General features: G+C 41.9%; 2 protein-coding genes and 1 pseudogene across 3 annotated transcripts; 2 read left to right on the top strand and 1 right to left on the bottom strand.

The window, feature by feature from the left end:
• Window positions 1-72: 72 nt before the first annotated feature.
• mok (MOK protein kinase) lies at window positions 73-8,511 on the bottom strand. The gene is made up of 12 exons (XM_083791362.1): window positions 8,065-8,511; window positions 7,242-7,356; window positions 6,627-6,716; window positions 6,428-6,498; window positions 4,774-4,852; window positions 4,625-4,673; window positions 4,337-4,515; window positions 3,913-4,014; window positions 3,604-3,777; window positions 3,204-3,363; window positions 2,891-3,088; window positions 73-2,643 (listed from the first exon to the last, which is right to left on the bottom strand). Exons 1-12 carry the CDS (start codon window positions 8,234-8,236, stop codon window positions 2,566-2,568), a joined length of 1,467 nt encoding a protein of 488 aa, XP_083647488.1. The 5' UTR covers window positions 8,237-8,511; the 3' UTR covers window positions 73-2,565.
• Window positions 5,558-6,394, top strand: LOC310878451 (UDP-N-acetylglucosamine transporter-like; annotated as a pseudogene). The gene has a single exon. The product of its transcript is annotated as a UDP-N-acetylglucosamine transporter-like (transcript).
• A 101-nt stretch (window positions 8,512-8,612) lies between the features above and the next one.
• nemf (nuclear export mediator factor) lies at window positions 8,613-22,197 on the top strand. Its single transcript, XM_083791357.1, has 32 exons — window positions 8,613-8,790; window positions 9,048-9,116; window positions 9,407-9,509; window positions 9,664-9,789; window positions 10,772-10,920; window positions 11,174-11,241; window positions 11,377-11,466; window positions 11,613-11,686; window positions 11,893-11,963; window positions 12,061-12,136; window positions 12,326-12,466; window positions 12,921-13,129; window positions 13,562-13,750; window positions 13,836-13,899; window positions 13,989-14,077; window positions 14,200-14,303; window positions 14,758-14,820; window positions 15,878-15,990; window positions 16,174-16,231; window positions 16,426-16,484; window positions 16,578-16,698; window positions 17,977-18,253; window positions 18,611-18,653; window positions 18,782-18,831; window positions 19,133-19,286; window positions 19,869-19,946; window positions 20,091-20,294; window positions 20,563-20,598; window positions 20,836-20,942; window positions 21,244-21,287; window positions 21,764-21,843; window positions 21,977-22,197. Exons 1-32 carry the CDS (start codon window positions 8,732-8,734, stop codon window positions 22,052-22,054), a joined length of 3,246 nt encoding a protein of 1,081 aa, XP_083647483.1. The 5' UTR covers window positions 8,613-8,731; the 3' UTR covers window positions 22,055-22,197.
• Window positions 22,198-22,300: the final 103 nt, after the last annotated feature.

Here is a 22,300-nt window from a genome sequence, read left to right as displayed (position 1 = left end):
TAATAAAAAAAAATGCATACAATTCTCAAACTTGTTCTGTTACAATACTTTTTGTGTTGACAGTGCATGATATTTATCAAAGAATAAATGTGCAGATTATGTTAAAGTCTATAAATGAACAAGAACTGCAGCTATGAAATCCCTGGCCAATTTATCCTTCCTTTGAACATACAGTACATTTGGATATACAAGTACTATGTTGCTTCTATCTGAAGCACGTTATTGTTTATGCTGCTGTGTATTACTCTACACTAGGCAGTTGTCTTTTATAATTATAAGTCTGTCACTAAAATGGATTCAGAGCTGTGTGAAACGCAGCACATATCCTTAATATATGATTAACACCAATTAACTCAATTATTGTTGCACATTAATATAAGATTACACCAATTAACTAAATTAGAAAAGCGATATTGTGTTCTATACTTATTGCTTATCTTATTTGAAGCTCAAATTGCTGTACTTCTAAGCCACTGTAAACATGAACTGTTTAATGGGCCATTTCACCCCTTTTGCAACGAGATCTTAATATAACGATATTTGGGAGACAAACACTTTCCTGGGGTTTTTATGTGGGTAATATGTGTTTTTAGATATTTTAGTATTTCAAAGTGCCAGTGATGTCATGGACACTGGTCTCACTTCCTTCCTGCACTACATGTCTGTAAGACCCAGGAGGAAAATTTGTTAAACTCTACTTTACTTCCCGTATCTGCATGAAGGGGGTGGGGACAATATTAGGAGACGGGAAGAATGTTGGAGTCTATTCATTTCCAATGGGAGAATGAATGTGAACACAGCTTATGAACCATTCCTTAACTCCATGGTCACTGAACTAAATACTGGACCAAATCGTCACAAGGCACATATAACAAAATACATACATAAATGGATGCACCTGGGATGTATCCTCAGTGATGTATCCCAAGGTCATCGGGGTTTCGGGTCTCGCAACATCATACCCCTCACTCAGGTGACCCAGCCGGGAGTGATCAAGTCCCGACTTACGTCCCAGTAGCTACCCTCGATAAGTCCCATTAGGGAAAAACCAGGGCCACACAATCCATTCCTCCTGAACTACTCTGCCAGGACTGGGAGGTACCATTCTGGCACATGGAAGGACTAGGCTCTGTGGGTTGACACCTGTCCGGGCCCCTCCTACGTCTCACCAGGTCCACTCCTGCTCTCACCAGGTCAGGCCCTGTGCGTTGCACCAGACTCCCAGCACCAGGCACTTTATTCAGGAATGGTGGATTCTCAAGCCGCAACGGTTCTGCAGGCCCCACCTTGCCCTTGGTGGTGCCGCCGGCTCCGCTTGAGGCTTGCATGGCCCTCCTAAAGGCCTCACCGTGGGTTTGTTGGGCTTCTTCCTCACGGAAGACACAGGCTGGGGCGCTAACCCATACTGCTCCCGGGTGCCGTCTAATTTCTGGCTGCCACCCGTCTCTCCGGTGGTCACCAGACTATTCCTGGTTGTCACTTACAGTAGTCTATTCCTATGAGTCACTATAAATAGAAGAACTATAACAAAATACACACACAATATTTACAAGATATTCATACTAAAATGGCTTCTTTGAGCGAGACAAAACAGGAGAAAATCTACTTTATCGACATTTCTTTATCCCAGCAACAAACTTGTGAGAGTCCGGAAGCCTCTCTCTGTCCAGCTGCAATTTGACGGACAACAAATAGGGGGCTCTGGCCCCATATTTAAGATGACAATATGTGAATATAACGTGAAATGAATGGAAAGTGAAATAAAATGTGTGTTCCAATGCTTAATAATATAGTTTTCCATAACTGTCTTAGACCCTTGGTTGATGGGGGCTGATTTTGGAAATGGGAATCATGACATTTGCCATATGCTCTCAATGCTCATCCACATGATGTCAGTGTTGTCGGGGGAAGGTCGGGGAGAAGCAAACCATGCCTACTATATTTAGGAGACCATTTGTAGGCTTTGTGTACCATTTTGCCTCTAGTGGCTCCAATTAAGTTCGCCCATCTTCATACAAAGACCATCTTTGGTAAGACAGCCCTGCCCCTATCCACAAGGTGGGGTGAGTGCAGCAAAGCATGGTAATTGTAGTAATCCAGCAGTGAGACCAGTGGCAGTGTCCATGACATCAGACACTTTGAAATACTAAAATATCTAAAAACTTTCTTGTCTCCCATGCATCATTAAAATAACATCTGGTTGCAAAAGGGGTGAAGTGGCCCTTTAAGTGGAGACCTTTTCTGGGTAATGCAAAATTACAATTGTTTGACAGCACCAGGTATTGCTTGAATGCATTGTCATTGTATTGTATCTGTTATCTGTACAGACCGGGTTACATGTAATGATAGTAGTTGTAAATTTGAAGGTGATGCACTTCAAGGTCTTCATTTCCTCTTAGAATTGAGCTTGTTTGAATTACTATTCAAAGACAGCAGGAGAAGTGTTCTGTCTTCTAAACATTCCAAACAAGCAGATGAATGAGGATTATTTACACCAGTGTGCCGGTCTCTTGTTCCATAGAAACAGTTCTCCAGTGAAAGGCTGGGAGGCTTTTTTTGGGGCTCTCAGTAGCCTCCACGCTTCCGATCCAGAGGTGGCATGTAGTAATTCTTGAAAGCCGAGCGGTGTGACTCATCTCTGGGCTGTGGGGAGAGGAAATACAGACTGGATGACAGATCAACAAACCACTATCGAAAGCACCTGCCTGAACTGGGAAAATGCTTGTGGACATGATAGGTGGGGCTATTTGATTCATTTTCAACTGAATTCATTTTATTTTATTTTTAAACAAATTGCAGGTGAAATCTCGTTCTACTGGTGATTATGTTCAGTAGTGGAAAGGAGCTTTGTGGCAGCGTGTGTCTGGTGCTTGACTATTAGTATTTATACCTTAGATAACCGCGGGTGGCACTTCTTGGACGTGATGGCTGGCAATGAGCCTCTGTGGGTGATGGTTAGAGCAGGCATAGTGGGGACTGCATACGTGGTCTGTGGGCCTGGTACCACCATGTTGAGTTTGGGTAACTCTGCGGGATAGTGAGGGGCATTTCGTCTGATGAGGGGTTCTGCTACATGCTTTATATTGTGCTGTGAAAGGAATAAAGTGGTAGCACTTATTTGCAAAAATAAAGTGAGAAATAAAGAGTGAGAAATTGCTCACTTTCCTCACTATACAAAGTCATAATTTGATTGACTGTCTTACACTTATGAATGATGCCTTCCTCATATGTCTTGCCCTCACTTGTCTGCCATGTCTTGCGGGCCGCCAGATGTGATCTACAGAATTTGGTGTTCCACCACGCTCTCCTGCATCTACCGTCCCAATAACCCTGAGAAGATTCTCAGTTCTTCTCTCTGTTAACCTGCGGAAGTAGAGACCATGTTTTACATAATGCAATCTACAGTATCTGAGCCTTTGTATTTTACAGCTAAGTCTGTTGTTAAATGGCACATGTGGACATGCAACAATATCTATCTCCGAAGTCAACATTCAGTTGACTGACAAATGCACACTTGTGCATTTGTATACTGTACATGATAATATGTAACTACATGTTCACCTATTCCAAGTTTAACTGAAAAAAGAAAAAAGTTGAAACTACCTGACATCCCTGAAGTATGTGTGTTGCAGTGCTGTTTCTGCAGTGATGCGTTCATCAGGGTCATAGGCAAGCATTTGATAAAGCAGTGACAGAGCTGGGGCAGGACAGTGAGGTATTAATCTGGAGAGGCCAGTGCCCTTCTTAGGGGGGAAGTCGAAACGCATCGCCCTGGACCTACCAGACATCCAAAAGAACAATGGTATGTTATTTAGTTTTTTATCCACACAGAATAAGTTTGATTTGTATGAGTATATTGATGTCTCTTTTCTAACCAGAAGACCGTTGGAGATCATGGAATAAATAACTTACTGTTTAAACTTATGAAGCAGAGTGCTGTCTGGTGTTCCTAAGATATTGTGGATCTTGGAAACCTGGTCCAATTCATTAGTTCCAGGAAACAATGGGTTCAAGCTGAAATATATAGCGACAATATTATCTGTCTGCAACAACAAAGGCATTTAATTTAAATGTCATCTGTCTGACATCTGTTTATACCTGCAGCTACAATGAGACTGGGCAGCAGCCCAAGGCAATAAAAAGGAATACACTTAATCATTTTATTCATTTCTGAAAATATGCTAAGGATTAATTAAATTTAAGCATAAGGCCATTCAATTCCCTTTGGCGTTAGCTCATGCATACCTCAGCCTTTCCCTGAATTCCACCCTGATCTGTAAGCATATTTAATTACTACAGTCTTGGCATACTCCCCCAGGACCCCCAGGAAAGGTACCTAATGATCTCATAGAAGACACAACCAGCACTCCATAGGTCCATCTTTAAGCCGTAATAACCGTCAGTGAGGAGACACTCGGGGGCTCTGTACCAGCGTGTGGAGATGTACTCTGTGTGGGGAGGCTTGGAGTACACACTCCTACATGAGCCAAAGTCTCCTAGTTTCAGAACATTTTGCTAAAAGTAACATGGAATAAAATATTAGTGTGCTTAGTATGACTCCCATCTAGGAAAACATTTTTCTTACCCTACAAAACAAATCATCTCTAGGTCACTCGAGACTCACTTTGATTAAAATGTTTTCTGGCTTCACATCTCGGTGAAAGATCCCACATCTGACAAAAAAGGGAGGATAGGAGTTTCAATGCACATTGAATTCAGGATTGTGTTTATTTGTATTACACGTTGCGTTAAATTAATCTTTTCAGGATTGACCTGTGCATATGTTCCAGTGACTTGCAAAGCTGATACAGGTATTGCTTGATAGTACTGTCTGGCAGTGGGGTTTGTCTCCCTGCAAAGGACACAGAGAACACATACATTACCAATAAGACGCCTAAGGGCGAGAAGCGCCCTGTAGGGCAAGGTTGCGTGCACACATCCGCCTCGTTGACGGCAGACTGCTGGGCGAGCGATGGCGCTTTGGCATGGGGGGGTCAGATCAGCATGGAATGAATTCTGTACTGGCCATATAAGGAGCATATCTTGAGTGTACAGGGTTTGATGAGGTCAGATCAACATATGGAATGTCAGAACAGGTCAGCTCCATATATGGAGATCTAAGGGTGGTAGCGGGGACATTCTCTTGAGTGTACAGGGTTTGATGAGGGCCGGGCCTTAATTTTCGGGCCTGTTGAGAACTCTAGTTTTCGCCGGGTGCGGCTGCACTAATAACTTCGGGGCGGGCCCGTCTAGAGTTTGAATGGACAGGTATCAGTCAAAAGGGAGACATCGAAGAGGAAGGATGGATGGGGAAGGATCAACATATGGAGTTGCTGGCCAATATTGATGACATCAGGGATCTCCATATATGGGCTTAATTGTGACAGCAGATCGCATTTACTATGACATCAGGGATTTCCATCCCTGATGATGTTGCGTAATGTCACGAGACCTGGGCACCATATATGGGAGCTTTCCCATGTATGGGTGACGATTTTGAGTGACGACTGACAGTCAAAAATTTATGATTTCATAGTAAATGCGACAGGCGGCCGCAATGGTGGCACTGCCGCTCATTGTGCACTACTCGCGCACCAAGCAGGAGGAGGGCCACCGCTACCTGGTGTCCCCTGCTGTGGTGTCGGCATGCTCAGAATGCGTCCTGCTCATCCTCGGAGAGCAGCGGTTCAGCGTCCGGTCACTGCACTGCATTGCGTGTTGAAGAAGGAGATTGTGGACAAACCTGTGCGGAGACCATGATGTTGGCCATTCAAGCAGTCATCTACGTCCTGCAGAACAACCTGCTCTATGTAGCTTTGTCCAACCTGGACACGGCTACCTACCAAGTGACGTATCAGCTGGTGATTCTCATCACGCCGCTATTCTCTGTCTCCATGTTGGGAAAGAGGCTCAAGTTCCACCAGTGGCTCTCCTTGCTCATGCTGATGGCTGGTTTAGTGTAGTGCTGGTCCAGTGGCCCACTGAACCAGTGGCCTCTACAGGCTACTCGAAGCAGACGCCGCTATCCGGAGGCAGCCGTTTCGTGGGAGTGGCAGCTGTGCTGACTGCCTGCCTCACCAGCGGTTTTGGCGGGATTTACCTTGAGATGATCGTTAAGAAGACCAATGGCGGTCTGATGGTCCGTAATATACAGCTCGGTTTGTTCAGTGTTGTATTTGGCTCTATAGGAATGATGGTGTTTGACGGACACAGGGTGAGAGAGTCTGGAATGTTTCACGCCTACAGCAGCATCACGTGCACATATAGTCATGAATGCTCTGGGTGGCTTGCGGCGGTCATGAAATATGCCGACAACATCCTCAAAGGGTTCTATATACAGTACTGCAGTATTGGTTCTATTAGTATAGTGAACAACAGCTCAGTATCATATTGAACACACATTTACAATTACATGTCATAGACTGACCTTGTATGAGCTCATAGATGTTCATCTCCATCAGCTCACAAATCAAGGACAAGGTTCCTGTCTCTTTGTCGCTAAATGTTTAATCAAACATAAATTACATACATAGAAATGGTGAAAATACAGACATTTAAAATTGCATATAAGACGTTGTTACAAGTAGGCTAAAACATAGTGGGGAACAACACAGTAGGTTACTCACAATATCAGTTCATGAAGCTGAATGATATTTGCATGTGGGCTGAGTCTCTTCATTGCCTGGACTTCTCTGAGGTTGTTAGCCTGTTCCACACTATTGCAAGGGGAACATATACTTGTTATTAATAACATTTAATTTGGCCCTTAAAGGGAACACATTAACAGAAAACAGAAAGGCATACATAAATAGAGCCCTCCACCCAACCATATGGGGTTAATAACACCATTCACTCGATAGTGCTAATTTACAAATTGAAATTAGGCTAATACGAATTTTACTCTATGATAGATCATTACAATGTAGATTAGAAGTGGATTAGATAGATGGATTAAAAATATCCAGATAAAAAATGTGTGACCAATACAAATCTGTGCATGGGTTATTGTCCTGGACCACCAGATCGTCTTAAACACAGACATCCTTCGCACCGCTACAAGGTCATGGCCAGTGACCATTGACATCCAATAGGATTAGATAAGGGTGTCAAACTCCTGGCTCAAATTTCAAGGGTCCATGTGGGTCCATGTCACAAAGCAGCAGAGCATGGGAATTTAAGGGAGCAGCACAGACTTGATAAACCAACAGGAAAACACAATTTGCTGATGTGTAAATAAATACCTGTTAATTGGCTGCTTCATCGTTTTACACGCATAGAATTTCCCATCTTTTAGGCTTTGCGTTTTCGCCACCTCCGAAAATGTACCCTCTCCAATCTTCTTGATTATTTTGTAACCTGCACAACAAATATACGTGTTAAGATACACAGCAAACCTTGTTCTTTACTCAACAGTGATTACACGGTAGGCCTAAATTGTTTTGATGAGTGATGTGAAAGCAAAGCAATAAATGTAATTACAGTCGCCAGCCGGGCGACCGATAGCAGACGTTAACCATTCAGTAGACTGCTTCAATGTGCGCTGCCTCCTATTTGACCTGTCACCACCGAATAACCCGAGCAGCGGTTATAGCTAGTAGTTTTACAACTTACAATCCATTCTGCGAAGTGCCAACTGCATTCATGTAGATGATCCATAACAGGCGTATTTGTACAACACACCACGGTGTTTTCATTGGAAAATTAGCAAACGGATTTAGTCTGCGTTATGCTGGCAAAATGCACAAAAGGCGCCTTTAAAGGGGGCTAGACTAACCCGCTAGCAAGCCCTGTTAGCTGACCGTTGCCGTGGTAACCAGGCACGCCTCGCCCTCAACTCTGACCTGAGGTGGATTTGGAAAAAAGAAACAGTTTCTGTGAAAACCACTCACATATGCCCCACTATCCATGAATCGTTCATCAAATAGGCTACAGTACAGCCCTGTCTGTACAAGCATCCACGTTAAAGCAATTCTGCACTGTAGGCCTAAAAAAATATGTATATATAGATAGATATACATGTCATACACCCAACATAGCTAGAAGGAGAATTACATCCACTCCTACCTTTTTTCCAAAGATGGTTGCTGAGCTCAGATGTGTTCCGATCAGGCGGTGGATTGTTGTTCACGTCCATGTCAAATGTTCTGCTGTTCCATTCCAGGTCTGGCGTTTTACATGCATTTCTTATAAATGCTCTGTTTTTCACCCCAATAAGCCAGTTGGAGTAGTGCATCATTCTATGTTACAAGAGCAAGAGATTCCCGGACTACTAGTAATATTGTTCACAGTCCACTATATACAGTATGTCAATAAACCTCGAAGCACTCCTTGGATACCAACTGCGTTCATGGCTATCTATCACCTGGCAGCATCACGCACACCGTCACAGACAATCATTGCTTTCTTCCAGGCTTTCTTTACGCGTGCACGTGTCATACATGTGCGCGCGCGTCTGCCATGGCTTCATGTTGACCGAGAGCGTTTGTACATGTGTGTGCGCGCGCGCGAGTACTTGCAAGTACGTGCCTGAACTGTGGCGTTCGCCAATATTTCACTTTATTTTGTCCCAGACCGGCATCCCTACAAAAGTGTATTTCCGCGCATGTGCGATGTGTTAGTGTCTGCTGGCGTTACCTTCCCTGCTGCAGCAGCAGCCTGTATTATTGCACTTTGACTGAAGATGCGTTGTCTTTAATATCTACATTAAACTGTAGCCGCCACTCAAGTCACAATGAAGACCAGATTTAATACGGTGGACATCAGGGCAGTCATTGCCGAGATCAATGCCAAGTAGGTGATCAATGTTGTCGGGAGTTGGACAGCTAGAGTAGCTGTTAGCCTAGCCTTGGATCAAGACTATCATAGATGCATTTTATCGATCGAGTCATAAAGACTCATAAATACGAAAGTAAAAGTCAGACTCGAAAAAATACATATATGAATTAATGACTATCCAAGGATAGATGTCAGCCTGTCATCTCATCTGCAATCATCAACATAAATAAACCCATTCATAATTCTGTCCACTGGCACTACTCTCTTTACAGTTATCTTGGCATGAGAGTAAACAACGTCTATGACATCGACACTAAGACTTATCTCATCCGACTGCAAAAGTAAGTGCTGTCTGTCTGCAAGTGCAACCTCTGGAATCTGCTTTGTTACACTTTGAAACACGTTACAGTAAATGTTTTCATAACCTGTCAGCCAACAACAGAAGTTAATAAACATACAAGTTACCCTCCATGTGATAGGGCCTCTTCTAGGGTGCTGGCCCTTAACATTTACTACAATTACAATTACAAAACTACACTTATCAGCTACACTTATCAGCTATCAGTCAAACCTTTCTGTCCTATTATTATGAGTCCAATCAGAATAGATAATCCATATATTGTTATTGCAGGCCTGACTTCAAAGCTATTCTCCTGGTCGAGTCGGGGCTTCGTATTCATTCCACAGACTTTGAATGGCCCAAAAATATGATGCCATCTGGCTTTGCCATGAAAGTATGTTTGTTTTTGTCATACTATTATTGCCTGTTGACTGTTTAATCATCCACATGCCAAAAGTAGCACATTTTTCCATCGCGCATTTGAACAACTAAAGTATGAATTTGGTGATCACTGGATGTAGCCCTCACAATTGTTTTATTCTCTTTAGTGCCGGAAACATCTGAAATCAAGGCGGTTGACGCATGTCAAACAGCTTGGAGTTGACAGAATCATTGACATCCAGTTTGGCTCAGATGAGGCTGCTTACCACTTGATCGTTGAACTTTATGACAGGGTAAGCATGAATGAAGGATCCAAAAGCCATTTAACTGTTTATTCAGTGATGTGGTGGTAAAGGAATGGATGGATGAATGATTTTCTGGTCAATAATAAAACAAACAAACACATGCATAATTATAATACACTAAACACAATGCATACATTAGCTGAAAAATAAGAATCAAAATAAATAAACAATGTGTCCAGGGGGCTATCATTTATTATTATTATTATTATTAATGCATCCACTAAAGGTAATGCAAAACCTTCCTCAGGATCCTATACAAATAAGATATACAGCATGACAGTAATGAACAACAAAATATGCAAACAATTCTATGGTCCATCTATCCAACAGCTCCAAAACAACAACATAATATTTTACCACTTGAACCCTATATCATCCTAATTTTTCGACCGTGGTCGAGATCATGGATTTCACAATGCCACGCCAGACTTCCCGGTCCTTCATTGCCATCCCCAGTTCCTGCTTACACACTGCATGTGTTCCTAGCGATGACATCAGGGAACGACAGTTTTCTACCTCTGGTCTGCTTTGAGGCAGAATTCCAGAGAAGAAGGGAAGATATTACCTCATGATCAGCTCTGTAGCAGTGGCCGGGGAAGGTTGCCGTATGTTAGAGAAGTCGATGGGTGGCTCTACCAAGAGAGATTTTGCGCTCTTGGTTGCAGTATGTTAGAGAAGTCGATGGGTGGCTCTTCGAAGAGAGATTTTGCATTAGAAGCGGGTGTAAGTGCCATTATGAACCCTATAAACTTAGTTTCATGGTGTCCCCCAGGGCTCTATAATTGGTCACTGAAAATAGGAGATTCATAACATGCAATAATAATCATTGAGGTTTGTATGCATTTCAATCAATCAACTATTTGTTTAGACTCGGTATCCATTAAAAACACAGACAACATAAAACACTATACAAAAAATGTATGCATGGTTATACCTTTGTAAAAACATATGTGTATTGGTCCATATTCAGGGTAACATCATTCTCGCAGACTATGAGTATACCATCCTGAATCTACTGCGTTTCCGCACTGCTGATGAAAACGATGTGAAGATCGCGGTGAGAGAGAGATATCCAATTGAGGGTGCCCGGCCCCATGAACCTCTCATCAGCTTGGACAGGTAACCATTAAAACCCAGGACTGACATCTAATATATTCATCAATCATGTCATCAGTGTTCCATTTGCCAATCTACCTCGGGGGCAGCTTGTATTTTTCTGTCCATAATCATGGTACCATGGGTTGGATATGTCCTGAAGAATTAAAACTCCAGAAGAACCATGGCCTGTCCTGTTAAAGTTGTCATTGGGAGAGGTACTGAGAAATGTAATTGTGTTTTTATGTACTTTTTTTCCTTCTCCTTTGTCACATAGGCTCACTGAAATCCTCTCCAAAGCACAGAATGGAGAGCAAGTGAAAAAAGTCCTTAACCCTCACCTTCGTAAGTAGACAAGCAACCAGTTTTGTCAGCAGTCAGAACTCGATATATAACAATACAGAACATATATATAACAATCTCCTTATATCTAGCAGTATCTTATGTGTATCAGACTCATATATTTCCCAATTCTTCCAGCCTGTGGAGCCACTCTGATAGAACACTGTTTGATGGAAGTGGGACTCTCGGGCAATGTCAAAGTTGACAGCCAAGTCGAAACTGCTCAAGGTATAGTTATGGTTGACATGGCATTGGCTAGCACAACATTTTTGCAAAAAGTGTTAAAATAATAATGGTGATTGAATGATTGTCGTTGAGGTTTTGGTCTTCAATGTAATGACTACTGTGTGTATTTATTTTTACATTTTTTGTAGTTGCACCTAAAATCCTGGATGCCCTGCAGAGGGTTGAAAAGTATATGGAGGAAACTGAACATTTCAGTGGAAAAGTAAGAAACCCACTAGTCTTGAAGGAAAGTATAACGATACATTATGTGTAGGGTTACAACAGTTACTCAAACTAAAATTGCTATAAAGTAAACTATAAAGACATACTTTAAATAATCACCAACAAAATGATGTATAGTTGCAGCTTTACACACTGTAAATACAGCATTTTGTTGCGTTCATGATTTTCTTTCATGTTTCATTCAAGGGTTACATCATTCAAAAGAGTGAGAAGAAGCCAAGCCTAGCCCCTGACAAACCCAGTGAAGAACTGCTCACGTAAACGCTATTTTGCATCTATTTCTCCTGCAAGATACAGACAAAACTTTCCTTTTATTTATATTATTCACTTTAAATTATTATTCTCTTTCTCTAGGTATGAGGAATTCCATCCATTCCTCTTTACCCAACATGCAGAGAGCCACTATGTGGAGTTTGAATCATTTAACAAGGTGAGTTTTGCATATTTGGACCCGTTTGTTTTGTTAGGGAAAGTATGTCTTTCTTTTATGTTGAAAGTTTCTTAGATTTTATTGTCATATTTACAATGAGATAGGGAGGTAAACTATTCCCTCATCTAATACATGTTATCACTCTCCATGAGAAAGTGACATGACACATAAAGTAGTACTTTCACCTAGGCGGTGGATGAGTTCTACTCTAAGATGGAGAGCCAGAGGATTGATATGAAGGCACTGCAGCAGGAGAAACAGGCTATGAAGAAGCTGGACAATGTCAAGAAAGACCATGAACACAGGCTTGTAGCCCTGCACCAAGCACAGGTTAGCACTGTCCATCCATTGTGAATAATGAATGTAGCACACTACAGCACAATTCAAAGGGTTCATTTGTACACTCAGTTAAAATAGGTATTATCACTCAGGATTTTACAATGTAGATGAAAGTCTTTGTATGAATGAATTTAAATCAGTTAACCACTTAATCCCAGTATACTTTGTTTCGTGTTCTTAAGGTATTTTGTCTGTATAAAAAAAAATTGGACCAGGGTCAATATTATCCGTTTTCCGCAGCTGTCTAGTGGGGTGTTGGTGACAACTAGTGACAAGCTGACGGCTAGTGATAGCCTACTACTTTCGGATCTGCAAAAGGCAGCGAAAGAATGCACGAGTGTGCAACCACCCTTACTCTGTAAATGCCAGTCAACTGATTGAGTGTCTGTTCTCCTACTAAATGTTTAAATAAGAAACACTTTCTTTCTCTTTATCTGTTGTGCAGGAGGTGGACAGGGTCAAGGGTGAATTGGTGGAGATGAACCTGGCTGTGGTGGAGAGGGCTCTTCAAGTGGTCCGCAGTGCCCTGGCCAACCAGGTTGACTGGACTGAGATTGGCCTCATTGTCAAGGAGGCCCAGGCAGCTGCAGACCCTGTGGCCTGCGCCATCAAAGAACTAAAGCTGCAAACCAACCACATCACCATGCTGCTGAAGTGAGAACATTATTGACGTGTCGTCTTAGTTAATGTACCATTGATCAGACACCCTACAGTATGTACAATACTTCTTCACATGATGAATAGAAAAAATAGACTATCTACAAGCTCACAACGCATCGCAAGTTTGCAGATCTGCTATTTTTAGCCATTTTCGAATCTTTTAACATTTTCACCTATAAATGCATGCCCAAACTAGAAATGCAGTGACAAGGGACTAGAATACACAGGGAATCCGGAATTACATTTGGAGAAAAAGGAAAAACTGCACTATGCAAGTGCTATGAAGATCATTATCTTCCAGCTGGTGTATAATCACACTTGAAGTTTTCTACCAGCTGACTTGTAGTTGATCAGATACAGTATGACACCAGCACCAAGATCACATTTATTGACCCTCAGTGACTGAAACTGCTTCTTTCTCTTCAGGAACCCATACATTTCAGAGGAAGACCAAGGGGAGGAAGAGGACGAGGAGGTGGCGACTGAGGAGGAGGTGGTGCACAAAGGCAAAAGAAACAAGAATAAGGACAAAGGACAAAAGAACAAGCTGCAAAAGAACAAGCCCATGTTGGTGGATGTGGACCTCAGTTTGTCAGCTTACGCCAATGCCAAGAAGTAGGTGTGGGTGCCGACGGCGACTGGTATAGAAAACAAAGAAATGTTGCAGGGCTAATAACTCAACACCACTCTGTTGTTTCAGGTACTATGACCACAAACGGACCGCTGCAAAGAAAGAACAGAAGACTGTTGAGGCAGCACAGAAGGTGATAAGGCACAGTCAATATAGTGTGCCCTTCCTAAACCTTAGCAGCTTTGATTTAAAATGCTATTTATCACATTTCTGTCATTCAAGGCTTTCAAATCAGCAGAGAAAAAGACAAAGCAAACACTAAAGGATGTGCAGACTGTGACCACCATTCAGAAGGCCAGGAAGGTCTATTGGTAAGATGCACGGTGGATTATCTTATATCAAACGAATAAGAATATGTTCAGTTTTTCCCAATTTGCTTAAATATGTTGTCTTAATGACACATGACATCTCTTTGCTTCCTTCCTCTTTTGAGGTTTGAGAAGTTCTTGTGGTTCATTAGTTCAGAGAACTATTTGGTCATAGCAGGACGGGACCAGCAACAGAACGAGATGATTGTCAAGCGCTATCTCAGGGCAGGTAAGAGTTCCACCCTGTGTATAAACAGGCTGCATAAAGTACACTTTGACTCACACCTTCACAACATATTGATGTATAGCTGATGCATGAGACATGTTTACTGATGCAAGCTCGCAATGCATTTCCAATGGGAGTCACATGGTTTGACACAACATTTTTGTTGTATGACGGGGAGGGGGGCAGTCGAAACACAGCCAAAAGCCGTACAACAAAAATGTTGTCAAACCATGTGACTTCCATTGGAAATGCATTGGGGCGGCCATGACACTTACCCTTTGTTTACATCTAGCATCCAACAATGTTGTATGCTAGATGCGAATGTGTGAGTGAGGCCTAACACACACACAGTCACACACACAGGCGCGCACACAAACAACTGGATGAGCCTCATTATAGTCTAGGTAGGTCATGGCTAAGATATGTATGCACTTCATGGAAGTGTTTCTCTTGTTAGGTGATGTTTATGTTCATGCTGACCTCCATGGAGCAACAAGCTGTGTCATCAAAAACCCATCAGGTACAACCACTCTTTTCACACACAATTGCATTTCCTGGTAAGAAAATATCAAATATTGGCATTTGTATATTAACCACTTCATTCCTGGTGTCCCTATTTTTGCTAATGTGCAATTGACCCTTCACTAAGCCCCACCCACTCCACTCCACCCCACCCCCACAGGCCCACACAATATGTATCTTCTAAATCTAGTCAACAAGGTCTGCAGTAGGCTATGCACTGGACAAATGTGCATGACATCATTTCAATAAACTCGAAATATGAGGAAATGTTAGAGGGAGAAACAGTCAGTGTTGTTTTTGTCGACTAAAACTAAGACGAAAAATGTTCGACTTCCTTTTTTCATTGACAAACTCAATGGAAACTAAATGAAAACTAAGCTACGATGACTAAGACTAAATATATTGACAATTTCATCAACAGATTAAAAACTAGACTAAAATGTTAGGAGGGGAATAGTGGATAATAGCCGATCTATAAGCTCACAACGCGCTGCGATGCGCTTGTAGATTTGTAAAATCAGTCATTACGACGGCATCAAGGCCGACTTAGTCGACTAAATGAACTGTAGATTTAGTAGACTAAAATCGTATGATATTTAGTCAACTTAAACCTGAAACATTCCACGTGACTAAAATGTGACTAAAACTAAAATCTAAATTTGCTGCCAAAAACACTGGAAACCGTATCCAACTCAATCAACTTTAACGACTGCCCGACGGGAGTTTTCATGTAATGCACTGTAAGACTACGGTGATTAGTAACACCTGTGTGGTTCAGTCGTGTAACTTTCCCGACGTTAAGCTGTGTACAGTATGTGTTCAACAACACAGCCATGCCAAATAACATCTTCCCGTCAATTGTTTCTCAAAATTAATGGAAATGGCAAAACTACAAGTACAAGCTCACACTGTGTTGTGTGTGTTAAAAACTTGTAGATCGGCTATTTTCACTATTCGTCATATAATATGACAAAGTATATAGGGCTTAAGTGGTTAAATCACTTTCCTCAAACACTTTTCCTTTGTACCTTGCCCACTCCTGTTCTCTCCCTCAGGCAATCCTATCCCTCCTCGTACCCTGACAGAGGCTGGCACTATGTCTGTGTGTTACAGTGCTGCCTGGGATGCCAAGATCGTCACCAGTGCCTGGTGGGTCTACCATCACCAGGTGAGTGAGTACCATTGTACTAGTTCAAAGTGTGGGTGTGCTTATATTTGGAGTAAAAGAAGACTAAAGACTAAAGCATCAAAGAGTTGATGATGGGGGAAAGAAATCTCACATAATAATATGCAAAAATGTGCTTTTATTGAGACTGATTCCTGAGCATGATTCTGTGCTTACTTGGGACAGGTGTCCAAGACGGCTCCTACTGGAGAATACCTCACCACAGGAAGTTTCATGATCAGAGGTACAGTAGAAACCTATTGTCTCAAGACAGACATGTTTCAAATACTATCACCTAATATTCTATACTTGGGAAGCTCTGAAGATGAGCAACTAAACAAAAAGCAGTCTAACGAATAACCAACATACATTGAGAATAAATGTGGATATGATTAAAAAGGCTTTATGACGGAACACATGACACATTTGACTCATTAGGAAAGAAGAACTTCCTGCCACCTTCCTACTTGATGATGGGGTTCAGTTTTCTTTTTAAGGTAAATACAACATTCTGCAAGTATACTGCAATTATATATATTTTGACTGTATATATTTTCAGTAATATATGTACTTTGTGTGCTGCTAAATAGGTAGACGACGAGTCTGTGTTTAGGCACAAGGGGGAGAGGAAGGTGAAGACCATAGAGGAAGACATGGACCAGATCTCCTCCAGCACAGCCGAGCTTCTAGAGGAGGGAGAAGAGCTGATTGGTAATAAGACGCACATAAAATATGCTGATAATCCATTTGTCTATAACCCGTTTCAGCAATTTAGGGAGGTTGTTTGGCAAATGAAAGCAGTTCACTTCACACATTTTTACATCTTCATGTCATACATGAGGACATTTGATTTAGATTAGATCCCCATTAGCGTGCTGTACATGACATCAGCTACTCTTCCTGGGGTCTCAAAACCATCAGGTATTTCATGTCATTACATACACTAGTGTTGCGCCCGCACCAACCTGCCCCGCAAAACAATATATTAATCAACAACCCGCCCGGCCCGTGGCCCACAAAAACAAAAAAACACTATTTGAGAGAGAGAGAGAGAGGCAACCCACACTGTGCACGCCTGCGTCACGGCGTCACGCACTCAATTAAGAAAGATTCATACAACACACCAATAGAATACAACACATCACCTCATAGCACGTCTCATAGTAATACATTTGATAGCTAGCTCCAAGTACTATTCAGTCTTCACATTGACATCAAAACAAATACCATATTATATCGGGATCTGTATATAGCTCATATCTCCTTTACATCTCCTGCGTGAACAAAAACAACTAAAACTCATATAGCCACTTTCAGCGATCAATAAAATCGTTAATGAGTTCCATGCCACCATTGTTCAGTAATGTACTGTTTAACATTTGTTCTACATGAAGGAAGCAGGAACCGACCCTCTGACTGCCTAGTAAAATAATTGTGTGTATCTGAGAACAATGCAGGCGCGTAGCTTGGATATTAGCATCTCCGGCCGATAGGTGAACGGTTTTGCCGACAAATGGGGGACCATTTAAAACAAAGGCGACTTTCATGCTGTGATTCGCTACTAAACAGAAATGCCAAAGTAGGCTATCTTTTTGGTCTTGTTTTTTGCCCCCTCACTTCAAAGTTAGACTGGGTAAGCTCTAAACTGACTGGGCCGCGTGGCCGAATGGACCCTACGCCGGTGGAACAATGATAAATTATTGCTGGGGTTTTAGTTGTGATGATGTTTTTGACAAAACACAGTAATGACTAATCCAACCTCCTATATACACTAGATCATTGTGCATTGTACTTACTCTTGTTCAATATGGGCATTGAAGCACTGCTTTGAGCTGCTTTGTTTTACACCTGTAATCTGTTCAAATTAATTTCTGTTGTGTTCAGATCACTGCACAATAATCTAAATGTGATAACACTAATACGTACTAATTGTTTGGTTTGGTACTTCCTACAATGTTTTATAGCACCAATACCTCTGCCCATTTGCAGGGGATGACAGCAGTAACGAGGGTGAGTGTGAAGAGCAGGGCGGAGGAGGGGACGGAGGGAAGGTGGAAAGGGAAGGAGAGGAGGGGGAAATTGCAAGCAAAGAGTTGTCTGTCGTTCCTGAGGAATCCACATCCGACACGGAGGAGGGAGGAGACACTGGGGAGAACGACGTGAAAGATGAAATAGATGCGGAGGAACCGCCAAACAGTGATGGAGAAAGTGCAGAGATCAGCTTTCCAGATACGACCATCTCCCTCTCTCACTTGCAGTCCAGCAGGTGATATTTTCATCTCCCTCTCTCACTTGCAGTCCAGCAGGTGATATTTTCAGCTTGGCATTAGCTCTTACATATGCACATATGTTGCTGCCAAACAAACACTTCCTGACTATTCATCAGTTGAGTTTTACATGAATCTGTACATTCATAGTTGAGCCTTATTTATATTTTCTCGTACAATGGTGTCTCACACCGAAAATAGCCAATCTACAAGCTCACGAGTCACAATGCATTGCAGCAGATGTGATGCGTTGTGAGCTTGTAGCTCTTTTTTCGACACAGTCTTGCGATGAGTATAAATCAGGCTTTAACCACCACGGTATCTACTAATTTAATAAAAACAATATATTTTTGCAGGACCTCACAGAATGCTGGGTTTAAAAAGGAAGTGACCACTCAGGTAATCGGTTACTACAGTCAACTGCACACAATGGTTGTCATTCATATAGCTTACACTTTGAAGAAGCAAACGTGCACTTTCCAAAGATCATACTTGTATCGTAATGTTATTTCTTCTCTCCCCTCCAGCCTGAAATAGACACTCAAGGGACAAAACACATCACTGCCAAACAGAGAAGGTGAGATAATGGAACAGAAACACAACACCCCAGCATGGCTTACATTGAAGCATAAAGTCTATTCTTCTCCAATTCCATTACAACAGTACACAACACCTACTGTACTGTAATGAGGTACTACACCACTTCCTGCTGCTGAGACAATTAGATGAGCTTAAGTGGGAGAAATCCTTTCTCAGCTTATCGCAGGAAACAAATAGGGCCTCGTATCAATAAGCCACAGACCTCTCCATATCAGATCTGCTCAATTAAGCTACAGTAATAGTCCATTTAACCTATTGGGGCATGTCTCTGTCCTCAGGGAGGATAAGAAGAAGAAGCCGAAACCAGGAGTTGCTGAGTGCCAGGCTGAAGCTGAGGGTATATCACAGGACTCGCCTACTGGCCTGTTAGCCAACCAGGGAGCCCAGGGTGGGGAAGGACCCTCCCAGCATCCCCCCAAGAGAGGTCAGAAGGTGAGGTAGAGGTTTTTTTTTTCTTCTTCTAGTTTGACAATGTTACACATTGCTAACACAGCATGTGTTGTTTGCCTGTGTAACATAAATGAGCTGCTGTATGTATCATGTGATACATTTAAATTACGTGATATTGTAGTATGAATTAGATTAAGATGATACCTTTGATGGAATACTGGACAACTCACCCCTGTTTTGGAAAAATATAAAAAGATACTGCTATGGAAAGGCTATATTATTTTACTTATATTGAGTCTAAAAACTATTTCGTATTATGTAAGGTTTTGCCCACTCAAATGGTACCTCGTCAGATAAACCCCACATAGCCTACAACAACCTCCGAACCGACTTCACTGTAGTAGCTTTTCATAAATTATATAAATTTGTACTTGGGCTGTCTGCTGTCTTGAAAGTTTATTTAGTTTATAGTATAGAAAAATTCAATGTTCAGCCGTCTGCTGTCCAGCCTCTCCCAACCCTCACTGGGGAAAATTTCAGGAGGAAAACGGAAACGGAAACGGAAAAGGGGTGAGTTGTCCTGTTACCCCTTAGATGTATCCACCTGTGTTTGGGTGATTCCAGAACAAACTGAAGAAGATGAAGGAAAAGTATGGCGACCAAGATGAAGAGGACAGAGAGCTGATGATGAAGCTACTTGGGGTGAGAAGATCTTTCTATTTGACCACAATATGATCTGTAAATTCGTTTTTTAATATCACAGCCTAGATACAAAATGCATTCTGTTGAGCAAGGCACTACATCCTGATCACCATAAACTCTTCACCGTTGGTCCTCTTTTAACAGTCGGCCGGTGTCAAGGAGGAAAAGGTAAAGAAAGGAAAGAAGGGGAAAGGGAGAGAAGAGCCTGCTAGGAAAGTCCCTCAGAAACCCCCACAGAAACCCCGCAGCATGGAGGCTGCTGTGAGGAAGCCAGAGCGGACAGGGGAAGTAGAACACATGGAGGGACAGCCTGGAGAGGAGGCGGTTGGAGCTGAAAATGAGGACAAGGTAGGAGATGACCAGCTCTCCTGCTGCATGTCAAGTAGACCCACCCAGTACTGCAGATCTGACATATCACATGCCATTTGTTACGTCACAAAACCAGCTGATGAGCAATGCTATCAATGTTCTGTCTGAGCCCACAAGATGCAGTTTGTCTATTCTAAATACCCAATGTCCTGTCTTTCTATTCTAAATACCCAATGTTCTGTCTTTCTATTCTAAATACCCAATGTCCTGTCTTTCTATTTTAAATACCCAATGTCCTGTCTTTCAGGAAGATGATGTTGACCCGGACAACCCTGGAGCAGAGGTGCATAACATTATTTTACAGTGCAAACAATAGTTCTAAACGCAGGGAGGCTAACAAAGACATATTTTATGTTTATAAATGTATTCTACACATGGATGTAGTTGTGTTTATTCAATTTATGGTACGTGTTATATCACATGGGATGTTACAAATGATTTTACTGAGAAGCAGAGTCGTGTTATTTGACCATTTTGTGGCAATATGTCATCTTCTCGTGGGCGTTTTGTGTTTTCCTAGGAAGCAGAGAATCTGCTCACCTCTCTTACGGGCCAGCCTCATCCTGATGATGTGCTGCTGTTCTCTGTGCCGGTCTGTGCTCCGTACACCGCACTGTCCAATTACAAGTATGTGCAATACACTTACATACTCTACACCACTGGTTCTCAGCTCTAGATGATTGATACTTGGTGAAACAAATGGACCCTTACAGATCTGCAGCACCTAGTGAACAAACGGGACATTCATTGTTAATGAGGATTGTATGTGTAGATTTGGGTCCCAGTCTCCCCAAGTAAATGGCCCAATACACTGTGAGTCCTTGAAAATAAGACTTGATATTCACTGCACAACACCTTTTCCCCTGCATTAATAATGGTGTGTTAAAAAGCGTAGAGTCTAAAGGTCTAATGAGTTGTTTGTTTTCAGACACAAGGTGAAACTGACACCAGGCGCTCAAAAGAAAGGCAAAGGTACGATGATACATTCAGTCTTATAAGCCTGATGTATGCTTTTACATTATGACACTTTCTCTGTTATTTTGCTCCTGAAGCGTGTTTTCAGCTGATGCTGTTCCATGTGCACTTTAAGTGTTTACCTATTTGGTGGTTTTACAGCAACCATAATACATGCTTGACAGAAATAATATCCATCCATAGCAGAATCAAGTCGGCGCTAATTAGTCTCATTAAATGTCCGCAAATATTTTAATGGATAAAAAACAGTTTTTCCCCCCGCTTTTAGTGATAACCACACTGCATTATGGTATACCGTATTCAGCTTTTCAACAAACTGTATGAAGTCCTTATTATGGGGGATGTAAAACCACTGAATGTGTGCTAGTGGCCCCGAAATCATTAGACCCGGCGATGACCACTTCAATATGATTCAAAGAAATAATCTCAATGAAAGTTAGTCTGATCCCAGTTTGTGACCGTTTACTTGTCAGCTGCTCGTACTGCAGTTTTCAGCTTCATGAAAGCCAGGGAGGCTTCAGCAAGAGAAAAAGACCTATTCCGCAGTGTTAAGGTAAGCTAACGCATCTAAGATAATGAACTTGTACTTTTCATAAGCAGTGTGTTGAGTGCAACTGATACAATGATTATGAATTAAGTTCAGGATCTGTGCATAAGTGTTACCATGTTATCCTCTCGTGTTACAGGATACAGACCTGTCTAGAAACATGCCAGGTAAAGTCAAAGTGTCTGCACCAAACCTGCTCGCTGCCAAGAAGAAATAAGAGCGAGGGTTGAATACAGACCTGTCAAGTAGCCAATGTGCGATTTATTCATCGGGCAAACCAAGGAAGGAACCCAAGAAAGTAGACATTCTTTGTTGACTGTACCAATGCCTTTTATTTGATTAAATGACGAGAAGACTGTGCTAAGTCTTTGCAAATTGACTTCTAGTGCAGTAAATGCATTTTAAATCAGATGTCATTGATTTGTTTTTTTTTAACACAAATTTGGTGTGCTCTACAGTACAA

Source organism: Protomyctophum parallelum, assembly GCF_964188405.1.
Source record: "Protomyctophum parallelum genome assembly, chromosome: 20".
Classification (NCBI taxonomy): domain Eukaryota; kingdom Metazoa; phylum Chordata; class Actinopteri; order Myctophiformes; family Myctophidae; genus Protomyctophum; species Protomyctophum parallelum.
Note: the sequence above shows the minus strand (reverse complement) of the source record. Positions and strands in the feature narration are given on the sequence as shown.

Excerpts from the sequence above, each read along its gene's own strand:
- mok (XM_083791362.1), bottom strand. The coding sequence starts at position 8,236 with ATGATGCACTACTCCAACTGGCTTATTGGGGTGAAAAACAGAGCATTT. Across the intron at positions 4,853-6,427 it reads CATCTATGAGCTCATACAAG|GGAGACAAACCCCACTGCCA; the intron begins GTCAGTCTATGA and ends TGTCCTTTGCAG. Across the intron at positions 3,364-3,603 it reads ACATACTTCAGGGATGTCAG|GTTAACAGAGAGAAGAACTG; the intron begins GTAGTTTCAACT and ends CTACTTCCGCAG.
- nemf (XM_083791357.1), top strand. The coding sequence starts at position 8,732 with ATGAAGACCAGATTTAATACGGTGGACATCAGGGCAGTCATTGCCGAG. Across the intron at positions 10,921-11,173 it reads CCTCTCATCAGCTTGGACAG|GCTCACTGAAATCCTCTCCA; the intron begins GTAACCATTAAA and ends TTTGTCACATAG. Across the intron at positions 12,137-12,325 it reads AGTTTGAATCATTTAACAAG|GCGGTGGATGAGTTCTACTC; the intron begins GTGAGTTTTGCA and ends ACTTTCACCTAG.